We start from the raw sequence: 17,599 nt of genomic DNA, 5'->3' as shown, positions 1-17,599 counted from the left end.
AAGGTCGTAGCAAGTAAATGCTATATGGAAATATAGATATTCTATTGGATTAGAAAAGGAGGTCTCCATTACTGAAACAGTAACGTATGGTAGGGATGGTGTATTTTCACCATTGGAGGAACTTCGCATTTAGATGGTTTAAGAGGTTATGGGAGGTACTTAATGAGGTACTTTAATTCCCATTCCCCTTCCACTCTCTCATTCCTAGGCTTCAGTCTTATGCTTACAACTTAATATTCCACTAAGAGTGGGCTGAGCTTTTGAAATTTGTAATAGTGAAACATTATGGACCCAGTCCTGATGGCCTCTTGTCCTAGCTAATTGACCATTGCCCTAGAAACCAGACAAGCCATCCAACACTAGAGCCTTAATTTAGTATAATAAAAAGCAAAATATTTAAAAGCAGGGAGGTTTGTAAGATTTTTTTTTTATAGTTTAATTTCTTTCAATTTTTTATGATTTAACTTTTGAATGCACTTTCTTAAAGATATCATTAGAATTTCTATGGCAAAAGCTAAGAAAGTTTTTTCTAAAAGCTATAATCATATTTAAGATATAAGGCAACTCTTTTTTAATACAGTTTGAGTTTTTTGATATGTTTGAAAATAGCTGAAAGTCCTATTCAACAATGGCTTTAAATACGGCAACAAAGTAGATCTTATACCACAATTTACCTCTGGAGTTATACCACAATTTACCTCTGGAATAAGACAAACTGGGTTTCCATTGCTGTTCTCTGACTTCATAACCTTAGACCACCAAGTTAACCTTCCCAGATTTTGGTGCTTTTAGAAAAATAAGAGTAATAATCTTAAGAGTTGTAAAAATAATTAAATTGAATGGCATAATGTATATATATTGATGAACACAGTGCCCAGTACATCACTGGTAAGCGGGCAGCTCTAAGCCTTATTTCAAACTGTTCCAAGTTTCTGTTCTGATAGGAGTGTTCAGAAACATAAATAGGGGGGTATACCTTGCACAAAATTCTTTTGGCAGTAATGACATTGCTCTTAAGTTTGATGGAAATTATGGATGGAGCACATGCTTTCTATGAAAACATACTCTTCCTAAATTAAAAAGATAACTTTTCCTTTTGAGATTCAAATGGAGGTCATATTTATTTTGTTATAAATGGCCTTTTAAAAGACACTTTAAGTGTCTTTTACCAATAATGTCTTTTAAAAAGTCACTTACCTAACTCATTAAAATCTTTAATTTTGGAATCCTTCAGTGTAATCTAAAAGTCAACTAAAGGCACATCTCTTCAGATCCCTTTAATAAATATTTACATTTATTTAAATTCTATGTTGAAGGTATTTTTCTTTGTTCTGCTCTAAAGAAATAAGTACTATTGTTGTGATTTTGTCTATGGTTTAATTGTTTCATAGGAAAAAATAAATAATAGAGGTAATAGAATCCATTTGTTTGCTCTTCTATCACCATACTTTTCTAAATGTCTAGATCTAAGAATTTGGTTTAACAATTAGTTTAAAGAGAAAGTAGGCAAAGATCTCTAGGCTAACCTGTGAGTGCTAATTTACTTTATCTTAGGGATCCTGCCTTTCAGATGATTACAATTACCAAGGAAACGGGCCTTGGTCTGAAGATCCTAGGAGGAATTAACCGAAATGAAGGTCCCTTGGTATATATTCAGGAAATCATTCCTGGAGGAGACTGTTACAAGGTAAAAATGAAAATAAAAAATAACACTTCACCAAAAAACCCAAACCACCAGTGATGAAGTTTGTTTACCTACTACATCAAGTAATTTTTTTTTTAATTTTTAATACTAGCTGAATGTCCACTGTGACTTTCTCAGTGAAAGATCCTGCAAGCACTAGAAAGATAGGCCTTTCCTTCAAGGAACTTTTTATCCCCATGAAAAATGTTTGTAATTAAAATAATTAATTGAGGGGCGCCTAGGTGGCTCAGTCAGTTAAGCATCTGCCTTCAGCTCAGGCCATGATCCTGGGGTCCTGGGATTGAGCCCTGGGTCCCTCATCAGGCTCCTGGCTCATTGGGTAGCCTGCTTCTCCCTCTCCCTGTTCCTGCTCTCTTTCTCATAAATAAATAAAATCTTACAATAATAAATTGATAGCAGTGATGCTAACTCTTCATCTGTTATCAGTGGTAGCAGACTGCAAATTTATACTTAAATACTTTCTCTTGTTGATGTTTCTTAGAATTTCATTGTTTGGAAAGGTTATCAAAAAGCATTTAATGAACTATATTCTATATTTACCACTAGAGAGCAGCACAGAGTTATTAATGTGCCTGGACAGTATTTGGTCAAATCCAACTGAAGAAAACAGCTAGAACAGAGAAAGGTAGAGACAGAAGATTAACTAGGTTTACAATACTTACATTTATTTTTGTATGCTTCCTCAAGATGGAGAGTTACATGCACATACAAATCAATGCAAATACAAATCAATGTAATTTTATTTTTAAATGTTTTTATTAATAGCATTTACTGTGTTTAAATATTGTTAGGTTATATTAATAAATTTTTGATCTGCACAAAATTTCTGCATAGTGGATGTATTCATACAATAGGAGACACAGGCTCATAAGATTATCCTTACTAAGTTCCTAAGCTGAGCAACTTAATATTTTTTAAATGCATAGGAGTGCTTTCACTTGCTCTAATTTTATTTTAGTATATTGTTTCAGAGCTAACAATATAGGCAGTCCTCAAGTTTATAGATGGATTATATAACACTTATATTTCCAAACTTCATATGTTAAGGGGGCTCCTGGAACTCAGAAGGAATCTTTATTTAATCATAAATAGCTGCCTGATTCCCCACCATCACCCTCTTACAAATGCATGAGTGTTCTCTAATGGCAAAAAAAAAAACCCAAAAAACAAAACAATACTGGGTCAGTGACCAAAACACCATGTTTCTTTGAAAAACACATTCAGGGGCACCTGAGTGGCTCAGTGGTTGAGTATCTGCCTTCAGCTTAGGCTGTGAGATCCCAGGGTCCTGGGATCGAGTCCTGCATCAAGCTCCCTCTGAGGAGCCTGCTTCTCCCTCTGCTTATCTCTCTGCCTCTCTCTCTCTCTCTATGTCTCATGAATAAATAAATAAAATCTTAAAAAAAAACACATTCAGAGTTCAAACTTGGAGCATCTTGACATGTTTTTTCCAATTGAAATAGAAGGAAAGATCCTCCCAGCTCTAAGTGTTAGAGGCAGCCTATCGCAGGAGAACAAATCCACTAGGTCCTGAGTTAAAGAAATATGAGAACTCCGAGGTCCTTTGTACCCCACCAGCCAGTACCGTATCAGTCTGGAGTCCTCAGTGTTCAATCTTAGACTTTTTTCTGGCTTAGACACTTCTTTGAGCTTTATACCCACATACCCAATTGCCTGGTCAGTATTTCCATTTGGATCTCCTTAAGGCATCTCAAACTCACTATATCTGAGGCAAGACTCATGATAGTCACACCACACCCTCATCTGCTCATCTCTTCCCAAACAGAGCTTCTTCCTCTGTTCTCAATCTTAAATGACGTCTTCCATTTGCATAGTCAGAAAACCTGAAAGCATCCCAACTATTTACTCTCCCTTAATACCCATACCCAATTTATTAACATGTGCTGTTGACTTTTTTTTTACTCTATAAATATCTCTTGAACCCATTAGTCTTCTTGACCTCTACCACCATCACGTAGCTTTTTTTTTTTTTTTTTGAAATTTTATTTATTTATTTATGGCAGACACAGAGAAAGAAGCAGAGACAGAAAGGGAGAAACAGGCTCACTGCGGGGAGCCTGATGTGGAGCTCGATCCCAGGACCCTGTGATCATGACCTGAGCCCAAGGCAGACTCAACCACTGAGCCACCCAGGTGCCCTCCCACCCCACCCCCGCTTTTTTTTTTTTAAGATTTTATTTATTTATTTATTTATTTATTTATTTATTTATTTATTTATTTGAGAGAGAGAAAGCACAAGCAGGGGTAGAGTCAGAAGGAAAGAAAGAAGCAGAAGCAGACCCCTGCTGAGCAGAGAGCCTGACATGAGGCTCAATCCCAGTACCCTAAGATCATGACCTGAACCAAAATCACATGCTTAACCAAATGAGCCACCCAGGTGCCCCCATCACATAGCTTTTTAACAGACCTCACAATAGCTTTGTGTGCTCTTATGCACCATGTATATCCACCCACCCCCCACTGCAGCCTATCTTTCTAATACTCAGTTGCCTGCAAGGCTCTGTATAACATGACCTCTGCCTTATACTTTTCTGACTCTCCACTCTTATGCTTCCAGAGTGATAGTCTTTCAGTTCCTGGAAACTCTTATTTGCTGTTCCCTCTTGACTGGGAACACACCCATGCCCTTACCACCATTGCTTCGAAATATCTATTCAAAGACTGATTCCTAAACAATGTGTTCTGTGCCTCCAGTTTAGGTCAGATCTTTTTTCCTACATGTGCTCCTTTATATCACCTATCTCAGTTTGTAAACACACATCCATATCTGTGATTGTTTTATCAACTCTGTCTAAAACATAAGATAGTATGTTTTCTAAGTGCAAGGATTCTGATTTTATTCACAATGATATCTTTCATCCCCAGTGTGATGCCTTGCACATACTAATTGCTCAGTTAATATTTATGAATGAATAATCCCTTGGTCATTCTGTCATCTTTCTGAGAGTTGCTAATCTGCCTGTTTGCTATTCTACTGCCACCATCTGGCTCCACACCAAGTACTTCTCTTCACTGGCCCATTGTGTTAGATTCTGGACACGAAATTTCTTTGAAGTTTTCAAACGTTTTTGTTTGGTTTTTCTGCTCTTAGTATAAGGAAAGCAAGCAGTAATCAAAAGCTTTTCTTCAAACCTAATACTATATTTCATATTTCATTTAGCTGATTCTATGACATATATTAAAACACATACATATAAGCTCTATCAGATGAGTCTTACAATCAATTTCATAGTGTAATTGTCAGCATTGTCTTCTTTTAGTGATACATAAAATAATAGTGTATCTTACAGTCAGTGTCATCTTAAATATGATAAATAATTCAGGACTTTTTTTGGGGGGATCAAACTCCATAGGTAAAGACAATGATCACACAGACATAGATACTAGTGGCTAGTCATTGTTCACAAAGGATTGCAGTAGGACATATTTATCTTTCAGAGGAAATGTATTTTCAGAATATGCTGAGCATATCCCTGGAACTGGGACCAAGGCCTCCGGTGTAAAGAAACCAGTCCCATTGATGAGAACTAAAGAAGTAGTGGTCAAGAAGGTTTACTTTACAAGGCACTCTTTTTTCTCCTTTGCTATTAATTATTTCTGTCAGAGCCACTTTAATTTCCTCAGACTGTTTCCTGGCCCTGCTTAATTTATTGTTCATTTATTATGTACCTGGCATTATGCCAAGGAGACAACCATGAAAAGACATGGTTCTGGCCAGCTGAAATAATCAGTGCTGTTAGTTTGGAAGTTGTTGAGTTAGTCTCTAATGGGAGAGAAAAAGATGTGTAAACAAAAGGGACAGTACAAAGTAAGTAATAACAGAGGTAACTAAAAAGTGCTTTTGGAGCAGAGAGAGAGGAACAAGTAGTAATTCCAGGCAGTTGGGACAAACTTACCACTGAGAACTTGTTTGCATTTGACTGTGAAGTTTGAGTTTATCAGAGAAGTGGTGGGGTTGGTGGTAGCATTCTAGACAGGGATTAGGATGTGTAAAAGCATTAGGGTTCCGAAGACCAGAGCTGGTTTGAAGAACATTTTCTGAGAATAGAATGAAGAATTTATATGATGAGGAGAAAAGGTAGATGGTGAGGCCAGAAAAAGCTGGTTGTGGCTAGTTTGTTGTGCTGGGTTTGGTAAGTTAAGGAGATACAGCTTTTCCTATGCATGGCCAGCCATTAGGGTTGGGTTTTTTTGTTTGTTTGTTTGTTTGTTTGTTTTAATTTTTCCAGAGACGGGAAATAGGGTAGAGGGAGAGACAGGTTCCCCACTGAGCAGAGAGCTCAATGTGGGACTTGATCCCAGGACCCCAGTAGCATGACCTGAGCCAAAGGCAGTCACTTGACTGACTGAGCCACCCAAGCGCCCCTACAAGTGAAGCAAGAGGGCTTGGTTCTTGTCTCATGGAGTCCAAGAATGAATCTTGTGGACAAAGGAGAGCAAGTAAAGCGATAGAAGTTTATTAAGCAGATACAGAGAAAGCTCTCAGAACTGAGAAGGGTCCCAACAAGGTTGCCACTGAGGGCTTTTTGGCTGGCCTTTTATGGAAAACCTGAGTAGGGAGTGGATGGCCTTGAGATTTCTTTTGCCATCTTGAGTGAATGACATGACTGTTTTGAGTCTCAGTGATTACGGGATAGATGTCAAAGGAAGATACTCCCTAATATTTTGGAGCTAGAGGGCCAGATTTCTGTCCTTACCTCATTTCTGTTGCCTTATCTCTATTGCATCTCAGTGTCCTTGGAATTTGTGGAAGCCTGACTCTGGGCCTTTCCCTTATCTTTCCCTGCCTAACCCCATATGCCCTAACTCAAAAAAAAATTTTTTTTAATTTTTTTTTCCTAACTCCAAAATTTTTAATTTGAGAAGTAACAGGATTAAATTTGCCATCAGTGTGAAAATTACAACAGGCATGAAATTTTGATTCAACTCTCCTTTATTTAACACCCACAGTGTGCTAGGATTTTATGTATTTTATTTAATTACTAATAGCAAGTTTGTATGACAGGTATTTTATCTCCACTTTACAGCTAAGAAAATGGAGTCTCTGGGGCTCCCTTGCTCAGTGGGGAACCTGCTTCTCCCTCTCCCTCTATCTGCCGCTCCCCCTGCTTATTCTCTCTCTCTCTCTCTCTCTCTCTCTCATGAATGAACAAAATCTTAAAAAAAAGAAAAGAAAAAAGAAAATGAAGTTTCATACAGATTGCACAACTTGTCTAAATTCACATTAATAACTGGCAATAGAAGAAGTTGACAGTTCCTGAATGTATGGAAAAGGAACCAGAAGTCTTGCAGGAAAATTCCTTAGTCTTTAGGAAAAAGAGTTCATTAAATCAGAGTCAGGCTGTATAGATGGTGTGGTAGTAAGCTAACATGTTACTTAGAAAACTATATAATGGTCATTATAAATGAACAGCACTGGTAGTTTTTAACAACTGTTTAAATGGTCAGGAGTACTTTCAACATTTTTGTAAATGTCGATATGAAAGAACACAGACTATGAAAGTGCTTGACATCTTGCCTGTCGTGTTGTACATTCACTCAGTAACTGCTGAATCAGAACCCAGACAGTGTGGAAGAGGCTTCAGCATGTCCCCGAAGTTAGTATCTTCACATATGCATTTATCCAACTAGGGCAGGATTCACTGGTTTGAATGCCAGACTCTTACAGAAATAGCTTTGTTTGAGTTTGCAGGTTCTGACTTTTAAACAGGTTCAGAAATTCACATGATCAGCTAAGATCTTGTTCTAGGAGGCAAAGGAAAAAAACCTACGACGTTAAATACTTTTTAGAAAGAAAAAAATACATATAAATACCAGAAGCCTTATTCTTCCTCTCTTCTCTGACTCTTGTCCTGCTGGAAAATGCTACTTCAGTACACTGGTGTACTTTAATATTAGATACATTATATTGCGTTCCTGAGAATTTTTTCCGCTGTGCTGCTAATACTGTACAGTCTCAGAGGAGAATGTGGGAGATAGTAGATTAGCTGACACCCTACTGCCTACCTCTGTTTTCTGCAGCCTTTTTTTCTGGAACCCTGACAGCTGGCTGTGGACTGTATAAGATATATGGACACAGGAGCTACCTCAAATAATTTTAAATTTAGTTCTGTATTTCTTGTGGATGAGATTGTGTGCCTCCCCCCAGCCCCTTTCTCTCTAATTGTTTATGAACACCTGGCTAGCAAGTGTAGAGCTCAAATTTGTATTTAGGTCTGTCTAGCTGCCAAACCTCGTGATCTTTCTACTTCTGTCCACTGCCTCAGAAGACTCCTGCCCAAATGAAAAAAATTGACAATATTTACTATTATTTACTATCCGACACTCGATTCTAAAAAATCCTTTCTTTCCTTGTCCGTGTCCTTTATATGCTTTGCTCTAGTGAAACGGCGCTTTCTTCATTTTCTCCATTTTTTTCCCCCTAAATTGTTGCTAGGCTTTGTGATACAAGTGAATAATAGTCTAGCCATTAAATTTCAGCTTTACTTTAGTAAAGGTGATTCTAATAAGGAATTATTTATTAGGTTCCAAATGGTCAGAGCTAGATTTAATAATGATATTTATTTAATTTTATTTCTTTCTTTTAAAATTAGATTAAAAATTTCTCTATTTGACACTTATTTCCAATACCAGTTTTGGTATATGGAACCAAAATATAATTCAGCTAGTTAGACACATTGTTGGGCCAGATGTTATCAGCTCTGTTTATTTTGGGAAATGGAAAATTTCTTTTCTATTTTATCTTTTAAATTTTTTTAAGTAGGCTCCATGCCCAGTGTGGGGCTTGAACTCATGATCAAGAGTTGTATGCTCTACTGAACTGAGCCAGTCAGGCACCCCTCGTTTCTTTTTTATGTGATATTTGACACATGTAAATGAAGCATAATAATAGAATGAATACCTATGAATCTGCTTAGAGTTCACCACTTAAGAAGTAGACAATTTTACAAGCTACAGAGGCATTCCTCATCACATTCCCCACACTCCCCACCCTTACTCTTGGAAATAAGCACTCTAGGATTTTGTTCACTCTTCTCCATTATTAGCCTTATCTTATTGCCTGTGGCAAAAAGGTTGTTTCTCTTATTTGTTGCCATATCATCTTAACCTTGAATAAATAACTGCTGAAACTAAAATTTTGTGTATCAAATTACAAGCCAATGTACATGAGTGACTAAGTATGTCTGGGTAGAGTTGATTTAAATGCATATGTAACCAAACTGTAATAAAGTTTGGGCCCAGGCAATATAGAACTGTGTTTGTAAAATCTTAACAAAATCAGCATTTTCATTTTACTGAATATGTAGGATCCATATGATGGATACTCCCTCCATACTGCCAAGTTTTTTCCAGAATTACTATTGTGTTTTACTCCTTATACGTTTATCAGTGGAAGGGGGGAGAAATCATTTGTGAATATAGCAATCGTGTTGTGTTCTCTGACTTTGCTAGTTATATTTATAAAATATAAATTTCCAAATATTTTAAAATCAAATTCCCTTTTTCAGTTTAATTTTTTAAATAATGTTTTTAATATAGAAGGGTCATAAAGTCATGATGCATTTAGATGGTTTATCTTTTATATACTATTTGAAATAACATGTTTCTATAAAATTTTTTGATAAATATTTTATATTTATTTATCTTCCTGTATTCAGTGTTAGAGATAGTGTGGAGGCCGAGAAAAATTAAGGCCATCCCACCTAAAGTTTAGCATTAGCACAAGTATAGCCATCTTAGGCCCCTGTGAATAAGAGCTGAACTTTATGGGGGAAAAACTGCAGAATTCCTCAATGTCCTCAGCAGGGAATCCCATATCAGAAAGACAACAGAGCCCATGCCCATGGTAGAAAGTCCCATATTAGAATGAGAACAGAACTCAATGCCCTTGAAAGCCCCATATCAGAATGTAAACAGAACTGAGAAATTCCTCCACCCCTTCTGAAAATCCCCTAGACCAGCCTATAAAAAACCCAGCTGTAACCCACTTCGGGGTCCAAGTCCCTGCTCTGCTGTGTCAGGTATACTTGGACCCAAGCTCAAGCTTGCTAATAAACCCTCGTGCACTTGCATCGGTGTCGGCTCCTTGGTGGTTTCTCGGATTCGCAATCTTGGGCACAACAATAGCACTGAATGTCTTTATTTATTTATTTAAGGTTTATTTATTTAAGAGAAAGAGAATGAACAGGGAGAGGAGCAAAGGGAGAGGGAGTCTTAAGCAGATTCTACATTGAGTGTGGACCCAAACACAGGGCTCAATCTGATGGCTCTGAGATCACAACCTGAGCCAAAACCAGAGTGGGACACTTAACTGGCTGTGCCACCCAAGCATCTCTCAAAATTATTTTTGTTTTTTAAAAAAGACATTTAGGGGGCACCCGGGTGGTATAATCAGTTAAGCTTCTGACTCTTGGTTTCCATGTAAGTCATGATCTCAAGTTCATGGGATCCAGCCCTTTAGACTCCTGCTCAGTGGGGAGGCAGCTTGAGATTCTTTCCCTCTCCCTCCTCCTCCCTTCCCATCTGCTCTCCTCGCCATGCTCACACTCTAATAAGTAATCTTTAAAAATTACTATTGTTATTTAGCAGCAGTGTAATGAAATCACCATTATTATGTGTATGGATGTACAGATCAAAAATCAGTTATTCAAGGGATATATCTTAAATATGGCTTTGAAGAAAGATACTTCCTTGAATTTGTGGAACTTCCCTAAATGCCAGTAGGGTGAAAATCTAGCTTTTTAACCATATAAGCTTTTTCCCCAGTTATAGAAATAGTGCTTTCTGTCTTTGTGTATATAAATGATAATTGAGACATTGTCTTAGGAACTGAAAATGAAGAGAGCTCATTCTTTTTCCACTTTGAATTAAGAAAAAAAAGGTGAAGACTGAGAAACTTATCAAACAAATCCATTAAATCTTTTTTTTTTTTAAGATTTATTTATTTATTCATGATAGAGAGAGAGAGGCAGACACACAGATGGAGGGAGAAGCAGGCTCCATGCCAGGAGCCCCACGTGGGACTCAATCCTGAGACTCCAGGATCACGCTCTGGGCCAAAGGCAGGCGCTAAACCCCTGAGCCACCCAGGAATCCCCCAAATCCATTAAATCTTATAATCAATAGACTGTCTTACCCAGTTAGGCTAGTTACAGCCAGAGCTGGATCTTAGCAGACAATGTAAGGCAGCTGGTTATAAGTGGTCATCATTAATAGGAGATGACTAAAGCTGTATGTATAACCAGCTAGGCCTGAGTCACTGGAGGTACAGCAGATCCAGTAAACAGCTGAAATATGGGTAGGATCAATCTAATTAGGATCCTTGACTAATTTTAAGTCTTACAGTGGAGTTAACCTTACCAATTTGGTGGGATGAGAGATTCAGGAATGCTCAGAAACTAAAGTGAGTAAGTGAGTAAGTCTTGTATTCTGAAATAGGCTAGCATTATTTGACTGACTTTATCACAGAGTCAGAGCTGTATCTATCTCATAGTACCAAGCTTTTATTTTTTTTTTTTCTTTTTAAGATTGTATTTATTTTTTCATAGGGGGAGGGTGGCGGTGGCAAAGACACAGGCAGAGGGAGAAGCAGGCTCCATGAAGGAAGCCCGATGTGGGACTGGATCCCGGGTCTCCAGAATCAGGCCATGGGCTGAAGGCGGCACTAAACCGCTGAGCCACCTTGGTAAGCCACCAGCTTACCAAGCTTTTAAAACAAGTCTTTTCCTGGTGTACCAGGCTATGTCTTCAAGTACGTTTTCAGGATTTTTCGTGTGCAAATTTAGCTCACATGTACATGAGACTGTCCCATTCCATTCATGTATGTAAGCAAACCAGGCCTTAGTTAAAACTTTTGCTATCTAAGTTCTTTGTCCAAGGTTTTCTTCTTACTCTTTTTTTTTAAAATAATTCATTTATTTATTCATGAGAGATATATAGAGGGAGGCAGAGACACAGGCAGAGGGAGAAGCAGGCTCCCCACAGGAGCCCAATGTGCGACTCAATCCTGGAACTCCGGGATCACACCCTGAACTGAAAACAGATGCTCAACCACTGAGCCACCCAGGCGTCCCTTTCTTACTCTTTCTTTAAGAGACTGTTCACTAACTTTTTTCTTTGGTTTAGTTGCATCAATTAGTTGTTTCTTTTAAAACAGTTTCTTTATATGTATTACTACTTTTGTTAGGATGGACGTTTGAAGCCAGGAGATCAACTTGTCTCCATAAACAAGGAATCTATGATTGGTGTATCCTTTGAAGAAGCAAAAAGCATAATTACAAGAGCCAAGTTGAGGTAACTATCCTATCCATAAGATAGATTGAGTTAGCATGTTTCCTCAAAAATAGTAACTTAAGAGATTTAAATACTTTAGACCCTAAAATAAGTATGTATTTTTAAAATTTACTTATTTATTATTTTTAGAGAGCATATGCATGAGTTGGGGTAGGGGGAGGCAGAGGGAGAGAGAGAGTCCCAAGCAGACTCCCCATTGAGTGGTAGAGCGCAATGTGGGGCTCGATCTTACAACCCTGAGATCATGACCTGAGCTGAAATCAAGAGTTGGATACTTAACTAGCTGAGCTACCCAGGCACCTCCTAAAATAAATAAATTTTAATAATACTTGATACATTATCTTAAAACTCAGTTGTATCTATACTATATCCATAAAATTATTTCTTTTTAATGCTAGGTCAGAATCTGCTTGGGAGATAGCATTCATAAGACAAAAATCTGATGGCAGTCATCTAGAAAATCCATCTTGTACATCCCTTTTACAAGCTTCCGGAGAATATGGACCTCAAGCCTCGACATTTAGCCTTCTTCCTTCTCCCCCTGAAATACTAATTCCAAAGACCTCATCCACTCCCCAAACTACAGATACCACTTTATCTTCTTTTAACATTAGTCAGGTAATCTTAACATTTCTCTGTATATTTTTGCAGTCCAGAAATCCCCCATATGTTTTTATGTTTGTAATATACATGTAGAATTATAGTTTTGATAATGTATTTAAAAACAATTGGTATTTTCTTGAAAGTTCTTTTTTTTCTGTTTAAGACTTTTCTATTGTGCTGTCAGTAGTATAATTTTTCAAGTCAGTGTGTCTTTTGTTCAGAAAGACAGGATCAGGAATGGCCTCACAGAGATATGCCTAGGTGTCACTCAAAACTATGTTAGGAATGTCATATTTATTTTCAGAAAGTCTCTAATATGGTTTAATTTATTACTATTTCTGTTTTCTGCTTGACTGAAGACAGGCAATGTTCCTTTTGTTTCTTACCTCTTTTCCTGCACAGTGAAGCTAATCCTAATTACTCAGTGTAGGTGGATATGGTTCCCTTATGTGTGCATGCTAATACCTAGTTCACCCCAGTACAATCACACAGAAGGGGGAGTTTCTACATCGAAATTGACAGTTGATTACTAATTGCTACAATGCCTTAACAAATCAAAGATAAAATAAAGCATATACTCTTAAAATATTATGTTAGCACTAAAGCAAAGTAGAAACTCAGGTTGGCTTTTAGGTAATGGAATAAAATTTATCAATGGTAATTTCAGTTTCAGGTATCTGCTAATAAGATACAGAGTGTAAGATTTTGTCAGCCCCTTATACTTTTTTATTTGGGGTTATAATACCTTTTCAAAGATAAGATGCATGGCCTTATATTTTGCTGTTCTTGGACATGGTAGAGCTGAAAGCAGTTGTTACCTTTATTTCTGAAACGCTTTGTTTGGAGATAAATATACCAAAATTTTAGAGATCTCGTATTTTTTGGACCGCTGCTTTAATCTCTTAAACCATTCTTTTTATGTTAACGTGAGCTTCTAGTCTGGTCTTTGACCTACTTTGGAAAATGACATTTCATGTTCTTCCTTTTCTTTCATAGATAAAAACTGGATACAAGAAAACAGAACAGACTCCAATTACTTCTTCAGAAAACAGCCCTGCGGATATGTCTAATACAGGTAAATGCACATTTAATTCTTCTTTTACTGTTATTTCTTTCAATTACTCTTTCTCAATGAGGAGTACATAATGTGACTTAATAGACTTTAAAGAAGGGTGCATTATGCCTTTTTTCCTTCAATGAATAAAAGACCAAAATGAATGTATTGTTCAATGGTCCCTATCAGATTATGTCTTTTATTAGAAATTTTTCTGAACAAAGAGTTGAAATTTTAAGATACATTATCATAATGGTGTCTGTGAAGCTGTAATAATCAACGAACTGTTGAAATCAAATCATGTAAACTCTTCTTTAAATCAAGATTAGGTTGCCTTGTCCTTTTAGTGAAATACTGGTGAGGTTTATTAAATGCACCTTACAGAGAAATTATAGATGGGAGCATAGCTTAAGAAAAGAAGTATTTGGGTTTTTTTAAGAGATTGTATAGATACAAATTAAAAAAGAACATCAGTATTATGAATTGAATATTCTTAGTTATCATCACCATGAAATGATTTACTGACTTTTTAAAACAATAAAGTATTAATTAAGCCACCCATAAAAAAAGAATTTTTATCAAACAGCAAAGTATCTATTAGTGGCTCAAACATCAAGAAAAAAGCCTTCCCTTTAAATCATGTCCAGAAATTAAATACAACAATAATAAAAAAAAAAACAGTGCATATAGAAAGGAAAAGTTAATTACATGTCTAAAAATTATAATGCAAGTTGTTACCTGTATATTTTAATTTTTAATAGCATTAATCTCTATCAGAATTGCAGAATAAAGACAAATTAGCATGAGTTACATAGTATCTTAGTCCATTTGGGCTGCTGTAACAAAATATCACAGACTAGCTTATAAACAATAGACATGTATTTCTCACAGTTCTGGAGGCCTGAAATCCAGGATCATGCTGCTGGCATGGTCCCAGTGAGAGCCTTCTTCAGGTTGCAGACTTCCCATCATGTCCTGACATAGGGACCTGTAGGGTCTCTTTTATCAGAACACTTTTATCAGAACATTACTGAGAGCTCCACCCTCATGACCTAAGCCTCTTGCAGAGGCCCCATCTCCTAATACCATCACCATTAGGGGTTAGGATTTTGACATATGCATTTGAGGAGGATACAAACATTCAGGACACAACACATAGGCAGTACACTTAACAGGAATTTATAGTGGATTCCAGAGTAGTTTCCTCTGATTTGGAGCAGTATTTACCAGAGGGTTGTTAGCAAAGCTCTAGCACAAATTACATGCCCTTTTACTTAGTGGGATTCTTTGACTCTTAGAAACTTTATTAGTATATCTCCTTTACGTAATTTCCATTCTCTTGATGTATTGTTTTTATTTTAAACTATGAACACATGTGAGAAAAAAAAGATAAATGAAAGACGCAAACAATGGTGAGGATACATTTATGTAACATATTTTTAATTTTGAAAGTAATTGAACTGCTCATTGCTTCTCTTAGTCTTTTATTAATTTAGTAAGCTTTTACTGAGTCTTGTCATGGACAAAGAAAACATAGTTCAATGGGAATTATGAAGGAATTAGGATATTTTCCATGAGATACTTAATAGTCTATGGTGAAATGAAGCATGGGGTTAAAAAAAACTTCATTATTCAGATTAGAAAGCATATATGTATGTGTTTATTTTATTGAATAACTACCATTTGCAGTGTTCTCTGTTAACTAGAGCAGGGTGTGGGTGGTTTCTGTACTCGAAGGAATATACTATCTTGTCACAGTGTGAAGATGTGAACAAAGTGGATAAGGAAAGAAGTGGCCCATGTGTGGTGTAGGGAAGGCACAGGCTCTGAATGCAAATGTAGAAGTTCATTTCTTTGCTCCTAGCTTATTAGCTGTGTAACCTTGAAATAGTTGCCTCATGGATCTTTATGAGTATTAAGTAAGATCATGCATATGAAGCACTTAGCATCGTAATGGGTACATAGCATATGCTCAGTAACTTTTGCTGTTATTATTGTTAATATCACAGAACCCACTCACTAGAGTGTAGCTCAGATGATATTCCAGAGGCTGTTTTTGTTTTTCTTTTTTTAAAGATTTTATTTAATTGTTCATGAGAGATAGAGAGAGAGAAAGAGGGAGAGAGAGAGAGAGAGAGAGGCAGAGACACAGCCAGAGGGAGAAGCAGGCTTCCATGCAGGGAGCCTGACGTGGGACTCGATCCCGGGTCTCTAGGATCACGCCCTGGGCTGAAGGCAGCACTAAACCGCTGAGCCAACTGGGCAGCCCTAGAGGCTGTTTTTAGAGCAGAAACCAAAGCTCCCATCTTTTAATTCAATTTTTCATCCTCTCCTCGTCCCCCAAACTAATACATAGGAAAGAATTTGTCACAACATGCAGAAATTTCTTAGGAAAAATCAAACATCAGATCTTGAAAGAAGTGGTAAACGTCAATGGTTGGATGAAAGAGATCTTCCTAAGTGAAGGAAGCACCATGAGCTAAAGTACAGAACAAAGGATGAGCTAGATGTCAGGTGACTGTAGGAGGCAGATCTGATTAGAGCAAAGAGATCCCAGAGTAATGAATAAAATGTAAATTCTACATCTGTGACTAAAAGAAACAGTGCTATACTTTGTAATAGGAAAATAATTTACTGAAAAATATATTTGAGTGAGCTGTGTGAAAAGTGAATATTAAAATGCAATTAAAACAACATTTTTCTAGGGTAAAATTAGCATTGAGTTAGTCCTATTTTTTTAATTTTCACATAAATGTGGTAGGCCAGATGTTTCTGAGGGGAAAAAAAAAAATTCAACTCTAAATTATCTCTAGGTAACTTATATAAATTGTGATAAGCACTTAATTATAGATTGTTCCCAAATTAGACCCCTAACTGTCACATCTAAACCCCCTTAGCCAGTTGGTATTTATTCAAAAAATGTAAACAAGTTTTAATGTTAACCTCAACAGAAATAAGCTGAATTAAGGGAAATCTTATCCCTGTTCCCATCTCAGAATTATTCCAAAGTATAAAACTGGTTAGAATTTTGAAATCTACATAATACTTGAATATGTTTTTAATCTATTCTATTATATAAATTTCTGATTCAGAACTCAGAGTTGTTTACTATTGCTATAAGCTGACTAATGCATGAGTTTATAAGTGAGCTAAAAGCATACTAAAGACATTCCTAAAAAAATTGGTAAAGAATTATTGCATGAAGAAATATTATCATTACTTTAACTTTACCAGAACGTGAACTGTAATCCTCCCACACTAAGGTTTTATAACTGAAACAAAATAGTGATGGGGGGAAAATATCCATGAAGGGTTCACCGTATAAACCAAATGGTTTTGATCCTGTCCTCTTAAAACATTCCCTTTCTTCTCCTAAAAAGAAGACTAGAAGAGAAGATCCAAGAGAATAATAAGCTATCTTTTGAAAATCCTCACTCCCCCAGAGAGGAACAAATCAAGAGCTTGAGGCCAGTGTTGAGAGGTGTCACCGGGAAATGGGGAAAGCTGTCTGTCTATGAGCAGCTTTTCAGGTCAAGCTACTCTGAATCACCAAAGCATGCCAGATTTATGCACAAATCCTCCTAAGGTTTGGCTAAAAGGTATAGGTTTAGGGGAGGGTTGACTGAAAGAAAGTGAGATTTTGTTAAGCCATGATTGCATGTTGTTAAATGGAAGGTTAGTGTAATTTTACATGAAATCCCCTATTTAAATATCTCTCTTTGTTAATATTAACAATATTCAAGGGGTGCCTGGGTGGCTCAGTCAGTTAATCATGTGGCTCATCATCTCAGCTCAAGTCTCCATCTCAGGGCCGTGTGTTCAAGCCCCATGTTGGTCTCCACACTGGGCATGGAGCCTACTTAAAAACAAACAATATTCTATAGTGTTTATAGTAGTTTTCTGTGATTCCTTATTTTACCTTT

The 17,599-nt window shown here is 36.8% G+C and overlaps 1 protein-coding gene across 27 annotated transcripts in view; it reads left to right on the top strand.

Annotated features, from left to right (window-relative positions):
* The window catches only part of STXBP4 (syntaxin binding protein 4), a 214,435-nt gene that overhangs the window by 16,541 nt on the left and 180,295 nt on the right, over positions 1 to 17,599 (top strand). For 9 of the 27 annotated variants that reach the window (XR_012008817.1, XM_072779947.1, XM_072779946.1 and 6 more), the window contains 4 exons: positions 1,571 to 1,687; positions 11,913 to 12,019; positions 12,418 to 12,637; positions 13,619 to 13,697. Coding sequence is in view for 26 of the 27 variants with exons in the window: in XM_072779947.1 (XP_072636048.1) it covers positions 1,571 to 1,687; positions 11,913 to 12,019; positions 12,418 to 12,637; positions 13,619 to 13,697 (523 nt within the window). In the remaining variant the exon portion in view is untranslated. Of the gene's footprint in view, positions 1 to 1,554; positions 1,688 to 11,912; positions 12,020 to 12,417; positions 12,638 to 13,618; positions 13,698 to 17,599 lie in introns of all 27 variants that reach the window. The other 18 variants (XM_072779948.1, XM_072779952.1, XM_072779953.1 and 15 more) reach the window with 5 other exon arrangements.

Source organism: Canis lupus, chromosome 16 (genome assembly GCF_048164855.1).
Source record: "Canis lupus baileyi chromosome 16, mCanLup2.hap1, whole genome shotgun sequence".
Classification (NCBI taxonomy): Eukaryota; Metazoa; Chordata; class Mammalia; order Carnivora; family Canidae; genus Canis; species Canis lupus.
The sequence above is the reverse complement of the archived record's forward strand: the minus strand, read 5'-3'. Positions and strand labels throughout refer to the sequence as shown.